Source organism: Thermothielavioides terrestris, chromosome 6 (genome assembly GCF_000226115.1).
Source record: "Thermothielavioides terrestris NRRL 8126 chromosome 6, complete sequence".
Taxonomy (NCBI): Eukaryota; Fungi; Ascomycota; class Sordariomycetes; order Sordariales; family Chaetomiaceae; genus Thermothielavioides; species Thermothielavioides terrestris.
Genome location: NC_016462.1, coordinates 2317157 through 2337544, shown reverse-complemented (window position 1 = coordinate 2337544; position 20388 = coordinate 2317157). Strand labels below are relative to the sequence as shown.

The 20388-nt window shown below is 58.1% G+C and overlaps 6 protein-coding genes across 6 annotated transcripts; 3 read left to right on the top strand and 3 right to left on the bottom strand.

Annotated features, from left to right (window-relative positions):
- Positions 1-2017: 2017 nt before the first annotated feature.
- On the bottom strand, positions 2018-3392 carry THITE_75670 (uncharacterized protein; the record flags this gene model as incomplete). The annotated part of the gene is made up of 3 exons (XM_003657914.1): positions 2018-2404; positions 2501-3256; positions 3322-3392. The coding sequence occupies 3 exons, from the start codon at positions 3390-3392 to the stop codon at positions 2176-2178; spliced, it is 1056 nt and encodes a 351-aa protein (XP_003657962.1). The 3' UTR covers positions 2018-2175.
- Positions 3393-4442: 1050 nt separating this feature from the next.
- THITE_2171661 (uncharacterized protein) lies at positions 4443-6209 on the bottom strand (the record flags this gene model as incomplete). The annotated part of the gene is made up of 7 exons (XM_003657913.1): positions 5847-6209; positions 5547-5770; positions 5353-5374; positions 5234-5286; positions 5010-5180; positions 4746-4955; positions 4443-4698 (listed from the first exon to the last, which is right to left on the bottom strand). Coding segments are annotated over exons 1-7 (942 nt in total), but the record flags the coding sequence as incomplete, so codon positions are not given.
- Positions 6210-6604: 395 nt separating this feature from the next.
- On the top strand, positions 6605-7829 carry THITE_2171659 (uncharacterized protein). Its single transcript, XM_003657912.1, has 2 exons — positions 6605-7470; positions 7541-7829. Exons 1-2 carry the CDS (start codon positions 6692-6694, stop codon positions 7719-7721), a joined length of 960 nt encoding a protein of 319 aa, XP_003657960.1. The 5' UTR covers positions 6605-6691; the 3' UTR covers positions 7722-7829.
- Positions 7830-7996: 167 nt separating this feature from the next.
- THITE_2124259 (uncharacterized protein) lies at positions 7997-9676 on the bottom strand. Its single transcript, XM_003657911.1, has 3 exons — positions 9510-9676; positions 8838-9452; positions 7997-8760 (listed from the first exon to the last, which is right to left on the bottom strand). The coding sequence occupies exons 2-3, from the start codon at positions 9144-9146 to the stop codon at positions 8008-8010; spliced, it is 1062 nt and encodes a 353-aa protein (XP_003657959.1). The 5' UTR covers positions 9147-9452; positions 9510-9676; the 3' UTR covers positions 7997-8007.
- Positions 9677-10194: 518 nt separating this feature from the next.
- On the top strand, positions 10195-13652 carry THITE_2097818 (uncharacterized protein). Its single transcript, XM_003657910.1, has 3 exons — positions 10195-11262; positions 11394-12356; positions 12473-13652. The coding sequence occupies exons 1-3, from the start codon at positions 10479-10481 to the stop codon at positions 13321-13323; spliced, it is 2598 nt and encodes an 865-aa protein (XP_003657958.1). The 5' UTR covers positions 10195-10478; the 3' UTR covers positions 13324-13652.
- Positions 13653-15229: 1577 nt separating this feature from the next.
- Positions 15230-20207, top strand: THITE_2124252 (uncharacterized protein). Its single transcript, XM_003657909.1, has 7 exons — positions 15230-15394; positions 15487-18090; positions 18174-18614; positions 18682-18928; positions 18990-19240; positions 19379-19607; positions 19728-20207. The coding sequence occupies exons 1-7, from the start codon at positions 15314-15316 to the stop codon at positions 20042-20044; spliced, it is 4170 nt and encodes a 1389-aa protein (XP_003657957.1). The 5' UTR covers positions 15230-15313; the 3' UTR covers positions 20045-20207.
- The last annotated feature ends 181 nt before the right edge of the window (positions 20208-20388 follow it).

Here is a 20388-nt window from a genome sequence, read left to right as displayed (position 1 = left end):
CGATTGGAGGTTCATCCAATCCAGTTCTATCAAGGCTACATCCCTGCAATAGTCAGGGTGCTGGCTTGTTCGTTAGGCCGCTACCAGCCTCGACGCCGCGTTGACGCGTTGACGCCGCTTGCTGCAGCCGACCAGCCGCCTGAGGTAGGACAGAAGCGTGCGAAACCGAGTCGTCTTGGGAAAGCTGCAAGGGGGTTGCTTCTTGAGAATGGGGTCAACTGGGCGACACATGGCAGCTCCACGTCGTTCGGTGTCTACAATACTGCGCTACACTAGCACTAGCCTGTTCGAGGGACAGCCAGATGACGGCATCCTGATGGGTACTGTAGTGTACACTACAGAGTACACTACTGTACATCTCCATCGCGTTGGAGGTGATCAACTGGCGGTCATCTGCGGTGCAGCTCTCGCTACCGCCAACCCACCCGCATGGAGGAGTCTCCCGCCCGCTGAGTCGAGGAAATTTATGCGGTGCCATCCACAGCACCATCAACCCGCAGACGCAGCGGGCTTGATGGCGATAGGCGTCAGCATGCCGCAGCCATCCCTGTAAGCATCCACGACCCAAACATGGTCCGATACGCACAAATCCTCCGTACAGATATATACCTTAGTATCGTACGGTGTCTTTGTGCACATTTTAAACACGTCCAATCGATCAGAGAAGCCGGCCGCGGTGGCCCTTGGGAGCTTCCGTGTAGTGTACGGAATACATCCACAGTATCGGCGACGATCCGCAAGAAGGGGTCTCCACAAGACCCGATTCAAAGAATGGCATGTGTGGGGGAGTTGCAGCAGATCAAGACCCTGGAATTTCCTGTTGCTCGATCGTTCTGCCAAGATCGCCATGAAACAGCGATACCGACCGACCTTTGGGCGGGACGTGTTGATCATTCAGCACCAGCTACCCACCCGCACTCGCAACATCTGCCATCATGGATGAATGGTGCGAGCTCTCCCTTCATGCCGAAATTGCCCTGGATGAAGGCTGCATGGCAAGTGATTATTAGCCGTTTACCGGCACCGGCCCGTGACCGGTCGGGCTCACCAACAAGCCCATCGCATACTCGGTAACTATTATATGTCCTCCCGAACAGGCAACTCTCCAGCTATCAGTGCTTTGATTCACGAACCAGCCAGCCAGCCAATGCACGCAGGATCAATGCAAACAAGTTGGGTAGACCGAGCCACCCCACAGCTGCAACGCCGTTGCATCTCGGGCGGACAGACATGGTGAACTTGGTTTCGAGTTAGCCTGCTGTGCTTAGTATCCGATCCAGACTCGAACCTCGCCCGTCCAAGGCACGCTTGCGAAGACGGCACGAAAGGCTACCTACCTGGTAGTTAGTGTAGAAGTCGCCGGTCCGTTTGATCACGAACTCAGTCACGGGAGGGCTTTCCGAAAACCTGGTTCACGCTGCCGTTCTGGCCCGATCTTAGCGAGGCGTGCTATAGCTGAGCCGTGCTCCCAGTCCTTTCCTTCTGTGGTAGTACTCCGGTCCGTTTCCATTTTTGCGGTGTATGGTGTAACAACGGCGGGATCGACGACACGGATTCGGGCTCCACTTTGGACGACAAGCACCTGTCACGATCCATAATCGCCGAAGGAATGCAAGCAACATGTTTCGCAAAAAAGAAGCAGATGTTTTCATTCGTTGACTGGAAAGCTGCGAGTTGTCGGGCCACGGCAGCTGTCTCGCGTTCCTCTGCAGTAGATTCTGAGGCATACAAGGGGGCTGCGATGGAGGACGGACGCGTGAGCATATTAATGTCAAACACGTACCCGTCGGCTAAGCTGCGACCCGGAAGCCCGGGTCGCTAGGGGATTTGATATGCCCTTCAAAAGTCAGGGACGGGCTGAGAATCCCGTCCCGTGCCTCGAATCTTAACACAACCCGATAGGTAATGCCAGGCGTGTAAGTGGTGGTCGCGCAGACAACAGCATTGACACATTGACTACCTTACTTCGCACTCTGAATTTGGAGTACCTCTACTCCTAATTCCATTGCTCCGGAATGACGAAGCCACATCGTCCATATTTCTAGGTAGTTAGCCCAAGGGCAGAAGCCATCGCGTTGTCAGCACCCTCAAGGAGAATAATTCAAGTCCCGTACACCTCATGTTACCGTGTCAACTGACTGACAAGCCAACCATCAAACGCCATTGACTGTTCCCTCATCCGTCTACGATTTTGGGTTTCACAAACCGTGTGCCCAGCTTCCCTGTCGACAGAAACCCCCTATTCCCCATCTCACTCCGCCACCCAATCTGCAACACCCCAAAAACCACCCTTCCATCCACCTCCTCCACCCGGCCCTTCTCCTCTTCTTCGATCACGAAGCAGACCTGCTCCGTCTCCCCAGGCTGCAGTACCGGCCTCTTTCTCCTCGGCCGTCCCATGCCTCTTTTCCTCGTCCTCCCCACCCCGTCACCCTCCCCCTCACCCATTCCCTCCTCCCCACCAGCCCAACCACCCCCTATCCCCTCACCCTCCTCAAACCCATTGCAATCCACACACGCCAACCCAGGCTCCAGCTCCAGCCCGACCCTCTCCAGCAGCATCCCCTCCTCGCTACAGTTCTCCAGCTGCGCCTCGAGCACCCACCGCCTCGCGCCCCCGGGCCGGGCCGGCAGCGCGCCGGGCTTAGTCCGCACGATCAGCGACGCCTTGCACGCGAACTGGTACAGCTTGCGGAACGTGCGCGTGCGGCCGGCCAGCGCGCTGGCCTCGTAGTACGACACCGTGACCGCCAGCACGTGGTTGCCCTCCTCTTTGAGGTCGAAGGCGAGGATGCGCTGCAGCGTGGTCGCGTGCGGCGGGGTGAGGTCGACGCCGGCTGTTGTTGTTGTTGTTGTGGGGGCGTCGTTGTTGGCGTCGGATGATGTGTAGGGCAGCAGGGCGAGCTTGATGGGCGCCGGAGAGGACGGGGTTTTCATCTCTGCTTCGATGCGCACGTCGCGGATGGTTTTGGGGGGTGCGCCTTCGGGAATGTCGTGGTTCGCGCAGAGGGTGCAGCTGAAGGTTTCGCCGACGTAGGCGGAGCCGAAGGACGGGGGGAGGTTGAGGATGGGGCTCAGCACGAAGGGAGCTGGGTTTGTGGGTGGCGGCTGGAGGGGGTTGTCGGCGTTGGCGCCGCTGGCATTGCCGGCGCCATTACTGTAGGCCAACGAGGCTGGGAGCGGTGGCGGGTGGGAGGTCGGCGAGGAGAGAGGAGGTTGGAGGGGGTATTGCGCGACGAGCGACGGCCGCGAGAGGCTGAGTGGTTCAGTGTCTGTATTCCGTATTCAAGGCGCAAGTGGGAGGGGTGTCAGGAAACCCACCGCAAGACCTTTAAAGACACAGAATGCGGCTCCTTGACCGCATCGTGGGATGGGTACCGCTGGTGGCTCATGGTGGGCGTGCGAGCTGATGAGGATGCATTAGTGGTGTTGCGGGGCACCGAGCTGGATCCCATCAGCGCAACGCCCCACTCAATCTATTCTGTACTGCGTAGGTAAGGTATGTTCGTATTATTACCGTTGCACATGATGGAAGACATGGCAGGGATATTTTGAGCCCCGACATCAGGGCTCGTTCAACCTGTGGTCTCTTAGTTATAGAAATGATTCCATACAGGCCCGTTGTTCCTGGTTGGCTTCGATTAAGCAGGTGGCAGTGTCTAGCTTTCTCGTCCCCCACAACTGCGGCATATGACTTCCAGGACTCCAATGACCGGCTCGCATAGTGGAAGATAAACAACCAAGGCAACAACCACTGCTTGTTTGTCCGAGGGTCGACAGCTTCAGCCAGCCAACCCCAGCGGACTGCTGGTCCTACCACCCACGACAATTCCCTGTACAGATGGCAAAAACAGCCTGGGATAACAACACTCATGTTTTGGGTAGCATGCCGACGTGGGCCGGCGCTAGGAAAAGATCCCTTCAACAGTCCCTGTTAAATCTTCACTTCCGTTACCCTCCTGTTGCTTGCCCTACACTCAAGCAGCCTGGTGCTGTAGTATTATGCAGGTCGCATGGCCATGGCGCATGGTATGAAGGACGGGGTGAAACCCTCAAAGACCGGGCGGCGGGGGCACCTAAATCAAGTCAATTACGGGCGCCTAGTGTTTGCAGGATCGCACATACCGCGCTATATCCTCCTGTTCCCGGCGGCCCCGAGGGGGGCGGTGGCGGGGGTGCTGCAGAAGGAGGTGGAGGAGGGGGTGCGGCCTCACTTGGAGGCGGAGGCGGCGGGGATGCCGAGGCACCCGGGGCGCCAGCTGCAGCACCCGGAGCGCCAGCTGCAGCACCTCCTCCCGGCTGTCCAGTTTGGCCGGCTTGTGCAGCCACCCATTGCTGATACATCTGGACGTATGCTTGGTAGCCACCGTACGCCGCGTACGGATCGGTGCCGTAATACTGCATGTATTGGGCTGCATAGTCGGCCGCCGACGTCGGAGTGTTAGTCGACGACGGAGGCGACGCCGAGGGGCCCGCTCCAGGCGCAGGAGAGTTGCTGTAGCTGTGGCTGCTGTTATGGTGATGGCTGTCGCGGTTATAACCCTGGTACGAGTCGCCGCCACCGCGCCCGCCATACCCCCCGCCGCCGTAGCTACGGGGCGGGCGGTTCTTGAACTCCTCGTACTGCTCTCTGACATTGGCTAGCAGGTCCTCGCAGAGCTCCTTTGCCTTCTCGACCATCTTGGGGTCAGGACCCCTACACACCGTTAGAAAAGCGCGGACCAACCCGGTGAGACCAACACTTACGCCACGTGCAGATACATATCCTCGTCGCTCTCGCGGCCGGTTGACGCTTCTACGTAGCCGGAGTTGCGGCCCTTGATCTGGACGCGGCAGCCTGTCTCCTGCTGGATATGTTTGACGTAGGCCCCGCCGTGTCCCACGACCTGGGCGCGAAGATTGAAACCCGGCACCGGCTCCAAGCCGATCGGAATCTTCTCCTCGGGCCATTTTCGCTGTTCAAAGTCAGACATCGGACATTGGGCAAGACGAACCTGACTGCCACTTACTCGGCCGAATTCATCGCGCTCGACCGGCTCTCGGTCTTGCTCCCGGCGACGGAAGCGACGCTCGTCGACAAGCTGCGGGAGTTCCTGCTTCATCAATTCCTCAATCATAGCAACAGCCTTCTCCAATCCTTCCTTCGTTGTGCTGGTGACATGGAGATAGAGAGGCGGGTTCTGCCGACCCGTTAGCCCAATTCCGAGACACCCGACTAGACCGAGGATCGTACCGAGGGGGTAGCCATGTTCTTGTCGGGAAGGTAGCTGCCGCGGGTAGTGACATCTTTGGAAAATCAACTAGTCAACCGGCGTCCTCTAACAGTAGTTGCAGGTTCAAGGTTGGGCGTACCGGCACCAGTTTCCTTTTTGATCTAGATCAGGCAGCCGAGGTCAGCAGATGCAAAAGAGGGTGAGCCTGTGCAAGCTATCATGCTTCAAGTAAGCAAGACCATCCCGCACAGGAGCGCCATGGGAGAGCTGTCACGGAAGCCACGGCCAGGGAGCTGATGACACGGATCAGTGTGATAACCAAGGAAAAATTACCATTTGTTGAGTCGACCCCTTTGTGAGGAGGTATCGGTTGCGCAGGTCATTGACTTCGATATCCTTAATGTAATCGCCATCAGAGATATACATCTCTCCATTGATGGTGCTGGTACCGGATGCGCCAGCTTTGCCTGCCGAGCTCGAGCGGATAGGGGGGACGTCGACGTGCTGAATGCCCTTGCGTGCTTGGATTTGCGCATTGATACGGGCAGCAGCAGCGGCTGTAGGCGTAGGTCAGACACTCGTGCCCATTCCATGCAAGAACGCAGAGCACAGGACGTGAAGAAAGAAGCTTACCAGCAGCCGCGGCCGGGTCGACAGACGGAGACTTCGAGGCGGACGGTGAGTCTTGGGGCCGCGACAGAGGGCTACGCTCACGGTCGCGGTTGGAATCAGGTTTGCGGGCCGGCGGCGAGCGAGAGCGGCGGTCAAACCGAGAGCGGCGTGGTTCAGGTTCGGTCTGGTCGAAGCGAGAGCGCTTCGCGCCGCGTCGCTCGGCGTCGTCCATCACGTCCAAGTTTTCCGCAGTAATGAGCCGTCACTCGAGCAGAAGGTTGGCGAAGCGGAAAACGTCGATGGCTATCAAGGGTTGCGTAGTAGCGCAAAGGTGGCCGTATGCGTAGGGAGAACTGTCTGTGGTACGATTCACAAAGAATAAAAGCACCGTTGGTTCACCGAAAGCCGTCCGCCAACTCTCGAGGAACCCGGCCTGGAAAAATCCACAGGCTGTCCAGAGCGCAAGGATACTTCAGCGAGCTTCACAGTGCACAACTTTGCCGCACGGTCGGGACCCCATCCCCAAAGGTGCAGGACCAGATGTTAAGCCCCACTACCCCATAAAACGGAACTCGGACGATCATTTCTCCTGATTGGGTATCGAGGTTCCAGACCCACTCATGCACCGGCTCCGGAGGCCAGCCCTTGGACTCCCAGCCAGCGGAATTGGCCAATGCGGACAACCAAACCGAGGCGGTCGGAAACTTTTCAACCATTCCAACCCCATCTCCCCTGGGTTTGGGGTGACTCACTCGAGTGACCATCTCGACTGCATATTTGGACGCCCGTACAACTGCGAGGAGGGCTTGGGACCGCAACCTTCTCCCAGCACAGCGGCCTTCCGGCCTCGCAATTGCTTCCTGAAGATGGCATCTCGCAGCCTCTTCGCCTCCTCCCCGGCATGGCGCAGGATAGCGACGCAGGCTCGGGATGTCCCCCGCCTGGCCCCGTCGATTAGCGCCCGGTACAGCAGCTCGACGTCGGCCATTGCCTACAAGGCCATCCGTCGCCGCCAAGCTCCTCTTCCCGTCGACCAGCCGCCTGCTTGGTCTGCCCAGGCGGCCGTCTCCAACATCCTCTACGAGACCCCGACACCGTCAGCTGCTCCGCCCAAGCGCCATGTCTTGAACTGCCTGGTCCAGAACGAGCCCGGCGTGCTCTCGCGCGTCTCCGGCATTCTGGCCGCCCGCGGCTTCAACATCGACTCGCTCGTCGTGTGCAGCACCGAGGTGGAGGATCTCTCGCGCATGACGATCGTGCTCACGGGCCAGGACGGCGTCGTCGAGCAGGCGCGCCGGCAGCTGGAGGATCTTGTTCCCGTCTGGGCCGTCCTGGACTACACCAACGCTCCGCTCGTGCAGCGCGAGCTGCTCCTGGCCAAGATCAACATCCTCGGCCCCGAGTATTTCGAGGAGCTGCTCGCCCACCACCGCGAGCTTGCTGCCGATGGGCCCGAAGCCGAGAACAGCCAGGCGCAGACCAACTCTAGCCTCGCGGAAACGGCTAAGGACTTCCACCCCAGCCGCCTGGCTGCGAGCGAGGCGCTGCGCCACAAGCACGAGCATCTCAAGAGCATCACCTACTTCACCCACCAGTTTGGCGGCAAGGTCCTGGACATTAGCACTAATAGCTGCATTGTCGAGGTGTAAGCTTGGGATCCTTCGTCCATCACGCCCCCAACTTCTCTGACTCATAACTGACCGGCATCCGTCCAGGTCCGCGAAGCCATCCAGGATAGATTCGTTCCTCAAGCTCATCGCTCCCTTCGGCATTCTCGAGTCAGCCCGCACCGGTCTCATGGCGCTGCCCCGCTCTCCTCTGTACGGGCCTGACGAGGATACCCCTGTGAAGGAGGCCGACGAGGTTGTCGATGCCAGCCAGCTTCCGCCTGGCTAAGCAATCTGATTTTCGGCGAAGAGGTTGGAAAATGTACTGGTCATGTATCAACGGGCCACGTCACTGGGCGTAAAGAAAATGAATGGATCAATCTTCTTCCCGTCTTGGAAAAGGTATCTTATTATTCGTGAACTTTCTCTGTACGCTACGCCAGCCAGACGCCACGCCTACTTGGTCTTCAAAGCAATGCTTGCAGTGGTTCAAACGCAATATCTCGTAGCCTTGTTCCGCTTACAAGATATTCCCCTTGTTGACCACAAACGCCTCCAAGACAGCTGGGAACCAGTTAGCGCCGTGCCTCCGGAAACTTTCTAGGAAATCGAGAGTTGGGCAAACACTTACCAACAGCAGCCCACAGCCTGTTCTCCGCCTCGGGAAAGACAAGCGACCTCGGACCGTAAAACACCTCGTCATCTACCTCCTCGGGGTGCCTCGGCAGGCAGTGCATGAACTTCCAGTCCGGCTTGGCGCCGCCGCGCTTGGCCAGCTCGTTTGTGATCTGGTACCCGGCGAACGCCTTTAACCTCTTCTGGCTCTCGGCCTCCTGGCCCATGGACACCCACGTGTCCGTGACCAAGATGTCAGCATCCTTGATCGCCTCCTCGGGCACCGTCGTCTCGACCAGCTTGCCTGGCGCCGCGACGCCCTCCGCCGCGGAGAGGATCAGCTTCCTCATCCCCTCGGGGATGCCGTACCCGGCGGGCGAGGCGACCGAGATGTCGACGCCCATCTTGACGCAGGCGGTCGCCAGGTCGAAGAGCACGTTGTTCGAGTCGCCCACCCACGCCACCTTGAGCCCCTCCAGCCCGAGGCTGGAGTCGGACGGCTGGCGGCCGCGCGCCGGGCCGAAGCTCTCGCAGATCGTCTGGAAGTCGGCCACCGTCTGCAGCGGGTGGTGGTCGCTGGACAGCGCGTTGATGACGGGCACAGACGAGTGCGCCGCCAGGTCGGCCACCTCCTTGTGCGCGTTGACGCGCGCGACTATGCACGATGTCATGGAGGAGACCACCACGGAGGTGTCGTAGAGGGATTCATTCACCTGGGAGCAAGGTATTAGACTGGGGAGGCAAAAGGCGTAGTAGGTTGTGGAGGAAGGCAGCCGAAGCCGAAGCGTACTCCTAGTTGGATGTCGTCCTTGCCCAGGAACATGGGGTGGCCGCCCATTAACTGCACGGCCGCCTCTGTCGACACGCGAGTCCTGGTGCTGCGCTTGCTGAACATCATAGCCACCGTCTTCCCGGCCAGAGTCCCATGCAGCGGTTTCGGAGGCTGCTCGCCGGCAGCGAAGGCGGCCTTGACGGCGGCCTTTTGAGACGAGGCATTGAGGACGAGCCTGGTGAATTCGGCCGGGCTGAGGTCGCTAATGGACAAGAGATGCCTGGGCCCTGAGGTGCTGGAGAGAGAGCGGGTCTGGAGGTGAGCCATGGCGGATTTGACGGTGCGGAAAGCAGCCCTGGGGGGAGACATTGCGGTGTCGACCGTGCAGACTTATGTCGAGCTCGGTGTCTTGGGAACAAATTGTCCTAATTGGTGCTTCAATATATGCACCCTCTGGAAGCCAAGATTGTTCAGTGGCAGTAGGGAACGAAACCTCTGCCAAATCGAGGTGGCCGGGACTCAATGTTTTGTAGACGCCAAGCCGTGAGTCAGTCAAAGATGCCCCAGGACCCTGATGGTTGGGAGCTCGGCCAATTTGGGAATGAATTGCAAGAGCCCGAACTCCGGGATTATCTTATCGGGCAGTTAGTATCTCGTAACTCCCAGGAAACCTGCCGCTGGGAGTCATACTGTAGTGTAGGGACTGGAGTGCAATAATTCCGGCGGAGGCCCACACTGCCCATGCAATTGTCCGGTCCTTGGGCAGTGGGATCGAATTGAAAGCGAAACCGGAATGCCTCTCAACAGAAAGTCCCCTGGAAGGTTAAGATAGGGTTGGATTAAGATCCAAACCCACAATGCAATCCATAGCTGACCGATGGGCGGTGGATGGTGGTCCTGTCCAATGGCGTCTCATTCCCACTCCGGGGTTTGAACCCGGGGTCGAGGGTGTACCTGAGTCTATCGCAGCACGTGCCCCTCAGCCAATGGAACTTGGTTAACGAAACTCAACTCGTACAGTACGTACAGCACGGACTTGTTTGACCTGACGGCCCCCGAGATGAAGTACAAGTGTGTCTGATGCGATAGATGGCAAAGGAGGATCTGAACGGGAGAAAATCCATAACAATTCAACCTCTTAAGCGAGTTCGGGTTAGATCGTGCTCGCAATTCCGTGCCTGAGTAAGGTACGGCACAGTGCATGCAATCCAAAAGCTTGGAGACAGATACTGTGCAAGTGCCTCTTCTCCTAACCAATGAGCGCAATGGTGTTCCCATTGGCATAGTTGGTCTGGACCTGCCGGTTCAGGCGGGTACCTGACCTACCTCAGGTACCTAGCGAGTCGGACAACGCGGCGTCGCATCAACCCAACATCAATGATTCCCATCAACATCATCGGCACCCTCTCTCCAGTTGCCAAAATCGCATCCGCACTCACTGATACTCTGTTCGGTCGTTTTTACCTCCAAGTACATTTGCAGGATCTCGAGCTACGGAGCGCCGACCGACGATGACATAGGCCTCCGGCATCAGGTCTTGGCATCGGAGTGCATTGCATCGCGCAGCGCAGCCTGCTGTCTGTCCCGGGGACGGCTGCTGCTGCTTCAGATTCCACCCTCCATCTCGGCACCGATTGCTGGAGCCATCCTACTGCGGCCATGGCCGACTCCGAGAGATCGCCCCTTCTCTCCGCTGCTGGCAGCGGCAAAGCGCCCCATGGCCGTGAGCCCGACGAGCCGGTCGAGTCGACCCCGCTGCTGTCCAGCTCAGCTGCAACCCCACGCTACGATGGCGAGCGGGACGACGCCCACCTCAGCGACGCCGCCTCTGTTGCGTCGCGCGCTACAGATCCTGCCTCGGTCAGACCCGCGCAGACCAGATCAATACGATGGCCATCCGTTATCGCCATGATCGTTCTCTCGCTCTTCGCGCTTGCCGTGCTAATCCTCGCCTTCATTGTTCCGGCCGCCGTCCAGGAGTATGCGAAGGAAGCAGCCGTCCTTGAACCCACGAACCTGTCGCTCGATTCTATTACCTCTAACGGCGTGAGAGTGAGGATACAAGCCGATTTCCGCCTAGAAGCTCAGCGTGTGGAAAACGAGCATGTCAGGCGAGTAGGCAGGGCCGTCACTTGGCTCGTCGGAGAGCTGGGGGCGGATGAGACCAAGATCAACGTTTATCTCCCCGACTATGACGACCTCCTGCTTGGAACTGCGGTTGTCCCTCCATTGACGGTCAGCATCGTGGATGGCCGCAACAACGCCGTGGATTTTGCAGCCGACCTTGTTCCGGGCGATGCCGAGGGCATTCGCATGATTGCGAATGAATGGCTGGAGGGGAAGCTGAACAGCGTTCGGCTCAGGGGGCAGGCCGACGTCCAACTTCGAGCGGGAATTATTCCTCTCGGAACACACGCCATCGCGGAGTCACTCACGTTTGAAGGTCAATCTCTCTACCGCTCATTTGCTTCGCTGTATTTTGGAAAGAAATCCCTGTTCTGAGCCGTCGACAAAAGATGCTGGTCTCAATATTATGTATACCTTTCCGGACGCTTGTGCTGATGTGTTGTCCAGGCGGCGACTTGCCTACCATTCCCGAGTACAATATCACCAAATTGAATTTCGAGGAGAAGATCCTTCTCGGCGGCAAGGTCAAAGCCATGGCGGCCGACGTCACCGTAGCGTCCTTCAATGACTACCCAGTATCGCTCGACGTGCCCCCGATGGGCTTCGAGATCCTCGTGCCCGGATGCAATCCCACCGACCCATCCATCCTGGTTGCCGCCTGCGCCACTGACCCGGTCGCCGTGAGGCCTCGCGCACCCGTTGTCGTAGACGCTCATGGTCTCATCAAAGAGCTTCCCGATTCTCTCACCCAGTTATGCCCTGGCTCGGACTCATCGCCGCTGGACATGCTGTTCAAGAAATACCTCGCTGGCGAGACGGCAACGGTCTTGGTGCGCGGAATGGACTATCCGGCCGGTGGTACCCCTCGCTGGCTTGTTGAGCTTCTATCCAGCATTACGGTGCCGGTACCGTTTCCGGGGCGCACGTTTGACAACTTGATTCGGAACTTCACTGTGACAGACGTCCACTTCACCCTACCAGACCTCGGAGCGGACCCGAACGACCCGGAATCCAGGCCCAGGGTATCGGGAACCATCCTAGTGCTTGCCGGGCTTCCGTCCGAGATGAACTTCTCGCTGAACGTCACGAGCGTTCGCGCAAATGCTGATGTCTTCTACCGAGGCAACAAGCTCGGAGAGCTGAACCTGAAGGAATGGCAGAAAGCAAATTCGACGCAGATCCCGGCTACCAAGGAGCGCGAGGCCATGCTAAAGATCCAGTCGCGCATCAACGACGCTCCGCTTGACGTGACCGACCCTGACGTCTTGACCGACGTGATTCAGGCTCTGCTATTTGGCGGCAGACAGGTTATTCTGGGTGTGGAGGCTCTTGTGGATGTCCGGGTGGAAACAATACTCGGCGAGCTCGTGGTGAAAGCAGTCCCCGCCAAGGGGAAGATCCCCGTAAACCGTCCGTCCCTCCTTTGACCATGTCGTCAGTCCCCCCTGCCTGACTGGGCTTCGCTTCGCTACTCTCCCTGCCACCGCAGATCTACTTCATCGACAAGCTAACACGGCCCTTTGTAGCTCTCGGAAGGGATGTCATGGGCTCTGTGGCACCCAAAGTGGGAAGAGTTGAAATCACCGACACGACCGCTACGTCCATCTCGCTCAAAGCATCCGTGAATATCACAAACCCGACGCCGTACTCGGCACACATTCCGTTTATCAGCATACATGTGGAAAGCAACGGCACAACGATTGGCGAAGCTCGGGCCGAGAATCTAGAGGTCAAACCAGGGAACAACACGAACCTTCCCGTATCAGCAACCTGGAACCCGTCGATGGGCGGAAAGGAAGGCGTCCAACATGGCAGGGAGCTCCTGTCTCAGTATCTATCAGGCTACAACACAACAGTCACTGTCCGCACCCACCGCGGGTCCGTTCCCTCGCTCCCGCACCTCGGCGAAGCCCTGTCTCGTCTCAACCTGACCCTCCCCGCCCCTCGGCTCAGACTCCCCGGCAGTGACCACGACGGGGAGTCCGGAGATGGCGACGACGATGACGGACAGGCGCGCTTCATCCGCGACGCCACCTTCCACGTCCTCTCGTCCACAGCGACGTTCACGCTGGTGTCTCCGCTCGCGCGCAACACCGTCTTCATCGACGCGGTCAACGCCACGGCGCTGTACAACCACACGGAACCCATCGGCAGGATCGAGTACGCGCTGCCGTTCGCGGCGCCGCCGGGCGCCTCGACCACGCCGCGGCTGCCGGTCGACTGGTCGATCGACTCGGTCGGCTACGGCAAGCTCCGGGAGGCGCTGGGCGGCACGATGAAGCTGGATGCCAGGGCCGTGGTGGCCGTCAGGTTGGGCAGGTGGACCGAGACGGTGTGGTACGTCGGGAAGGGGATAGGTGCGGGTGTCAGGCTGTAATTGATTGTCTTTTCGCGTTGAAGCGTATGGAATCGGCATTATTGCGTTTTCGTGGGTTTCGGGAAGCTAGGGAGATACGGGTTATGAATATGATGTGGCTTCTGCACATCGCGGCGCAATGGTAGTACCTAGAGCAGAAGAGGGATACAGGACTCTGGGATAGGGGGTTGGCGTGGGTGGCGTCACAGTTAAGTGCTAGGCTTTCAGTTACCCCTGCAAAGGTCTCTGCATGAGTTCTCTCAACACTGGAAGCTATGCGGGTTGTTACATCGCGAGACGGAAATGGATCATTCCTGCTGCTCCAAAAGTTCAATTTGCTTCTTGTTTCCATGCGGGAGCGTCTCTGCCGCTCGAAAACTGTCCCGAGGCAGAAGGTCCAAAGTGTATTGCCCCTGTATTTCAGAGTTGGGACTGCCCGAGTTGGTCCGCGGTTAGGTACCCCCACCGCTCACGTCATAGGGTCACTGACCAAGGGCACGTGTGGTGTAGCTGGCTGCGTGACTGCTCACACTGATTCGGGACTGGACAGGTAGACCGGAGAGTGTGTGAAGGCATTTATATCTTGGGAGTTTCCCTATCTTACATTACACTACCCAACCTTTATGTACATACCGTGCAGTATCTCTCTACCTCATCTCGACAGGCAGCACAGAGGAGCCCACTATTAGTGAGCCAATCGCGCTGTAGCTGGGTGACCTGCAGTTACCTTAGCGCGCCAGGGGGGGGTGGCAAAATGATCTCTGGGACCATTTTGGAGCGTCAAGATATTTTGCCTAGGAAACAGGCTCCTACCGGTCTCGAGTTCAAGATATCTTTTCAAGAAAATGATTCTTAACTAAGAGGATTAATTTAAATAAAATAGAGACTTAAGACGTAAAAATATCTTATATAAAAAATAGTCTTTTACTAATAGGACTATTTTAAATAGATATTAATCTTAATTAGTAAAGATAATTATTAGTAATAAAAAGAAACTTATAATTTAAAATAGTTTTATCTAATATAAAATTAACTTTTAGATTAAAGATTATCTTTTAAAATTTTATTCTCTATATACTTATATATAAAAATAAAGTCTTCTATTTACTCTAGGTTTTTTTCTTTTCTTTTTTTCTTTTTTTCTTTTTTTTTCTTTTTTTTTCTTTTTTAGTTGAAAAAACTGACTCTACGAAGAATCGAACTCAAAGCCTACACATTACAAGCTTATAGATTTACCATTACACTACGAGACTACGAGACTACGATTTTACAGTTGCACTTTAGTTTGAATTTCACACTTATCTAAAGGGCTTAAGCTTAAAGACATAGTTAGAGAATAAAAGAGGTAAAAGCAATCTTTGAAATAGAAAATCATTTTCAGAGAAAATAATCTTTGAAGTAGAAAATTAATTTTAGAGAAAATAATCTTTAAATTAAAAAAAAGCTTAACTTTAAAATCTTTCTATAGATCTAAGATATATATAATAGAAAACTAGTATAGTGATTATTTTACTATTAAATATATAATTTATCTAAGTAGTCTTTATATTATATTATAATTTTAGCTCTACGATAGTAGTAGAGACCTTTTTTATAATATAAAGTATATTGTAAACTAGAAAACTATTTTAGTTCTAGGAAACTATAACAGAGAGCATTTTGCTACCCCCCCCTGGCGCGCTAAGGTAGTTAGCGTAACCGAAGCCGAAAGCGGCACGGCGCGGCGCGGCGCGCCACCGAGTTACAGCGGATCTGTGCCATCCCTCCATCAACGAACCGCAAGGTGTGGCTGATACCGAAATCGCGACGTCGCCAGACGGAAAAGACCGACAGCACTTTTGAATAACAGCTGCGCCTGACATTCACTCGGCGCAACGTGATTTGTCCTGGATCGAGCCCGCGAACCCGAACAGTTCCGAATAGAAATTCGCAATGTCATCGCCCGACTCGCGCCCCCGATAGAACTCGCCCCAGCCAGCATAGGAAGAGGACGAGGAACGAGGACAGCAGCATGAGAGCCGTCCTGCCCGGCGCGCCAGCGCCGCGGCTCCAGGCGCTGGCCACGGGTTGCTGGAAGTCGCGGCGCATCACGGTGCGTGCCCAACCTATCCAAACCTTCCCCCGCCCCCCTCCCCCCGGTAAGCTGACTGAACTGAACTAACCGGCGCCTATGGGCTACCGCAGGCCTACATCACCGGCAACGCGCTCTCCATCCTCGGCGACGCCCTCCCCGATGCGCTGCTACAAACGGTCTACGACGACGGCGACCCCGAGCCGCTGCAGGCGGTCGCGCTGGACGAGGCGTCGGGCAAGATCGCCGTGTGCACGTCGCGCGCCGTCAGGGTGTACCGGCCGCTGCTTGCGGAGGACCGGGCTGCTGGTGGCGGGGTTGCTGGTGGGGGGGAGAGGGAGGCGGAGGCGCCGTTGAGGTGGGCGCTGCAGGCGGGTTTTAAAATTGAAAAGGGGGGAGGAGGGAGTAATAATGGTGGTGATGATGGTGGTGGTGATGGTGATGGGGGCCCGGCGATAGCGCTGTCGTGGGGCGCGTCCGAGGAGCTGCTCGTCGCGCATCGCTGGCTGGAGCTGTACCAGACGTCGGCGAGCTCGGTGGCTGGCGACGCGCCCGAGTGCTCGTGGCGGAAGCGGTTGGCGAGCCCGGTCCGGCTGGCCAGTCTGTCGTACGACTCAGCGTACATCGCCTCGGTCGGGGAGTGCGACCGGCTGGTGAAGGTGTGGCGGCGGTTGAGTTACGGCACGGGCGAGGTCCGGTTCGACTTCATCTACCTCCGGCACCCGCAACCCGTGACGGGGATCCAGTGGCGCCGGCCGCACCACGTCGACCAGACGATCGAGAATGCGCTGTATACGTTCTGTGCTGACAACGTGCTGCGCGTGTGGGTTGGGTCCGATAGTTATGGGCATCAGCACCTGCGGCTGTGGGGGACGCTGGATCTGCGGGAGGCTCTCCAGGGGCGAGGGCTGCGCGGGGATGGCCTACGATGGGCGTTCGTCATGCATGGGGGCAATCTGACGGCCGCGACGGAGAAGGCTGTTCAGGAAGGGGCAAAGTCGGAGGAGGAGGCTGTCGCGCTGGAGCATCTGATTACGGTTGCGAATAAGAGCCCGGAGATCTGCGTGGTCATGGACGGCGGGGGCCACATGTCTGCGTGGGCGCTCGAGAACATCGGGTGCAAAACAAGGAGGTCGAACATCTTTAATGTCGCGCATGTCGCTTCCTCCGAGCTCGATTTCTTGAAGGGGCATACCGGGCCCGATACCCAGCATGTTGAGGCTTACAGCTATTGCAACTCGGGAGGGCACTTGCACGTCCTGCTGCACTTCTTTGACGGCAGAATCGAGGTCTTCCGCAGCAACATTGCCGCCTTGTTTGACCCGAACCCCAAGAGGCGGCGGCTCAGCCAGCAATGCCTGTGGACTGGCCACTCAGCGCCAATACGGAAGATTGTGCGCAACTTCAGCGGCAAGGCTATCATCTCCCGGACGGAGCATGGACAGAGCATCGTCTGGAAGCACGAGCTGGATGCCAAGCGGACGGGGCTCTCACGGCAGGCGGTGATCGCGCAGGAGGGGCACATCCACAGGATGTGTCTTCTGAGGAAGGGCCGGTTTGTCGTCTTCCTCAGGCACGAGAAACTCTCGCTGTGGGATTGCCGGCAGTCGGAACCGCGCATGCTGGTTGAGAGGGAATACGATATTCCCGGGAAGCCGCTCTGTCTGCTGATTCTCCCGCGAAAAGAGGTGGAGGACTATACCACTGCACACATCGCGACCATCACATCGGAGAAGAGGGGCGTCGTCTGGGAGGTCAAGCTCCCCTTCTATCCTCGGAGCGACGCCTCCACTCCAACCTCCAACGGCATCCAGCACCAGCCGCCGTCAATTCACGAATTCGTCAAGTTCACGCTGGAAGACGCAGGCGACCTGGCCTACGTCCTTCCGGTCGACCCTGCCGGCACGACGCCGCACGTCTCGGGCTTCCTCGATGTCTTCGCCCGCGACGTGGCCATCTCGTACACGCACTCCGGCCGGGTCGAGTTCTGGACCGCCCGCGTGGGCCACCCCGGCAAGGACGTCGAGTGGCTGTCGACCAGCTCCATGGAGACGGGCGTGTGCGACCCGGCGCTGGTGAGCGGCAGCACGCGCAAGAAGGCGGCGCTGGTCAACGCGGCGCGGTCGGCGCTCACGATCTGGGACATACGCGGCGCGCGGCTCGAGTACGCGCAGCAGTTCGAGGACGGCCACACGATCCGCGACCTCGACTGGACGTCGACGCCGGACATGCAGTCGATCCTGGCCGTCGGCTTCCCGCACCGCGTGCTGCTGCTCTCGCAGATGCGCTTCGACTACCTCAACCAGGGCCCCGCCTGGGCGCCCATCCGCGAGATCTCCATCCGCGACCTGACGCCCCACCCCATCGGCGACTCGGTCTGGCTCGGCGACGGCCACCTGGTCATCGGCGCCGGCAACCAGCTGTTCGTGCAGGACCGCCAGTTCGACGCCGGCAGCTCGCTGGTCACGAGCCTGGGGCTGCCGCGGAGGAAGGGCGGCGAGCGCCACTGGGACCTGTTCGATGTGGTGCAGCGGCTCAACGGGCCGCTGCCGGTGTTCCATCCGCAGTTTCTGAGCCAGTGCATCCTGGCCGGCAAGATCGTGCTCGTGCATGCCATCTTGATGGCGCTGCACAAGACGCTGAAGTTCTGGGTCGAGGGGGACGTGGTGGATGATTATCTGGGGCTGGACCTCGAGGATTTTTACGAAGCCGACCATGTGCGTGTTTTGTCTTCTTCCTCAGTCTCCATCCATAGGGACTTTAATTGGTTAGTTTTTTGCTGACAAGTGCTGGACAAAAGTCTACGAAGACGTCCTCGGACAAGGACCCCGGCCAGTACCTCGCGCGACGCATGTCGTACGACGAAGGGGACGAGCCCTTCTCGGAGGAGGTGGCGGCCGAGATCAACGAGCGGCTCACGCGCATCGGCATCCCGCAGCTGTCGGGCCACGAGCAGATCCAGTTGGTGGACATCATCGAGTGCGCCGGGCTGGTCGAGAAGCAGCGGCGGTCGCTCGACGAGAACGGGGCGCGCTTCATGCTCTTCTTCCGGCAGCACGCGCTGCGCAAGGGCCGCACCAGCGAGATCTACATGGGCTGGCGCGAGATCAACTGGGCGTATCACTCGACGAGCCAGGACGTGCTGGTGGACTTTGTGTCGAAGCAGTGCCACGGGCGCATGCTGTGGGAGAATGCGCGGGAGAGCGGCATCTTCATGTGGCTGGCGGACAATGCTGCTGTGGTGGGTTTTGTTTTGTTTCTGTCTTTTTTTCTTTCAACAGCGGGTGGGGGAGCTGACGGAGGAACAGAAAGCACAGTTCGAGGTGATTGCGCGCAACGAGTACGCCAAGAATGACCCCAAGAACCCGATCGACTGCAGCCTGTTTTACCTGGCGCTCAAGAAGAAGACGGTGCTGCAGGGCCTGTGGCGCATGGCGACGTGGAACCGCGAGCAGGGAGCCACGCAGCGGTTTCTCGCCAACAACTTTGACGATCCGAAGTGGCGGACGGCGGCGCTCAAAAACGCTTATGCGTTGATGAGCAAGCGGCGGTTTGGTATGTCTCCTTTCTAACTGATCTCCTCGGCAGCAACGTGGGCTGATACAATGTACCGTAGAATACGCCGCCGCCTTCTTCCTCCTTGCCGATCACCTGCAGGACGCCGTCAATGTCTGCCTCAACCAGCTCAAGGACGTGCAGCTCGCGATTGCCGTGGCCCGCGTCTACGAAGGCGACCACGGCCCCGTGCTCCGCCGGCTGCTCGAGGAGGAAGTGCTCGGCATCGCGGCGCAGGAAGGGAACCGGTGGCTCGCTTCGTGGGCCTTCTGGATGCTCCACCGCCGGGACATGGCGGTGCGCGCTCTGATTGTGAGTTACCATTCCACTTCCTTCCGATGCCGCCAGCATCAGAATCGACCGTGCATAGCAAGCACTCGGGGTGGTTGTTGTTTTGTTTCACTTCCGTGGGCCGGCTGGCTAACCGCAGGGATGCTCGCCCTGGGACAGACGCCCGTGTACACGCTGCTCGAGACGCCCGGCTCGCCGGACCTCAAGTCGCGGCTGTTCCTGACGGACGACCCGGCGCTGGTGATCCTGTACCGGCAGCTGCGGCAGAAGACGCTGCAGACGCTGCGCGGGGCGAGCAAGGTCACGCCCAAGGTCGAGTGGGAGTTCGTGCTGCACAATGCACGGCTCTACGATAGGATGGGCTGCGACCTGCTGGGGCTGGACCTGGGTATGTTGTCTCTTTGTCTCTCTGACTCTTACACTCGACAACCCCCAACACCACCTACCCCTGCCATGCCCTGCGTTGCATGAAGGCGAAACTAACGCTTATGGTATCGCTACCGTCTAGTCCGAAACTGGGAGTTCTTCCAGCCTGCTGGGGTTACGGGCGGGGCGGCCGGGCTGGGCGGCGAGATCGACCCGCTCAGGCTGCTCAAGCGGAGGGGCTCGCTGGTCGTCGCCGACCTGCCTGTGTCGCCGGTGGCCGTGTCGCACCAGCAACAGCTGCCACTGCATCAGCAGCAGCAACAACAACCACAACAACAGCCGCAGCCCGTGCCGGCCGAGATGAAGTCGGGCGGGCACCTGCCCAAGCCGCAGGCGCCGCCGGCGACGGTGTTTGAGGAGCCGGATGCGAATTCGCTGCTGGATAGCTTTGGGTTTTGATGGGTCGGGGTTTCTGATGTCTCTAACAATAAGAGTTAATGGGTTGGTTTTACACAGCAGTTTGTTTAGATGGGGGTGTTGCATGGATCGCGGCGCGATGGTGTAGGAATACTTGTGTACGTGCATACTATCTGCATGGGCAGCCACGGATCGGAAGAGGCGCCAACGAAGGCGCAGAGCATCAACCGAGTGGGAGAAAAGACAGGATTAAGGGGAGAGAATATATATCATTTTGCTGCTGCAACAACACGGTGTGGTGTTTGGTGTTCTCTATTCTGTGTTTGGTTCAGGTTCACGACAGAGGGCTTTCAAGTCCCAGACGGCTGTTATAGGCTTATGGCTAG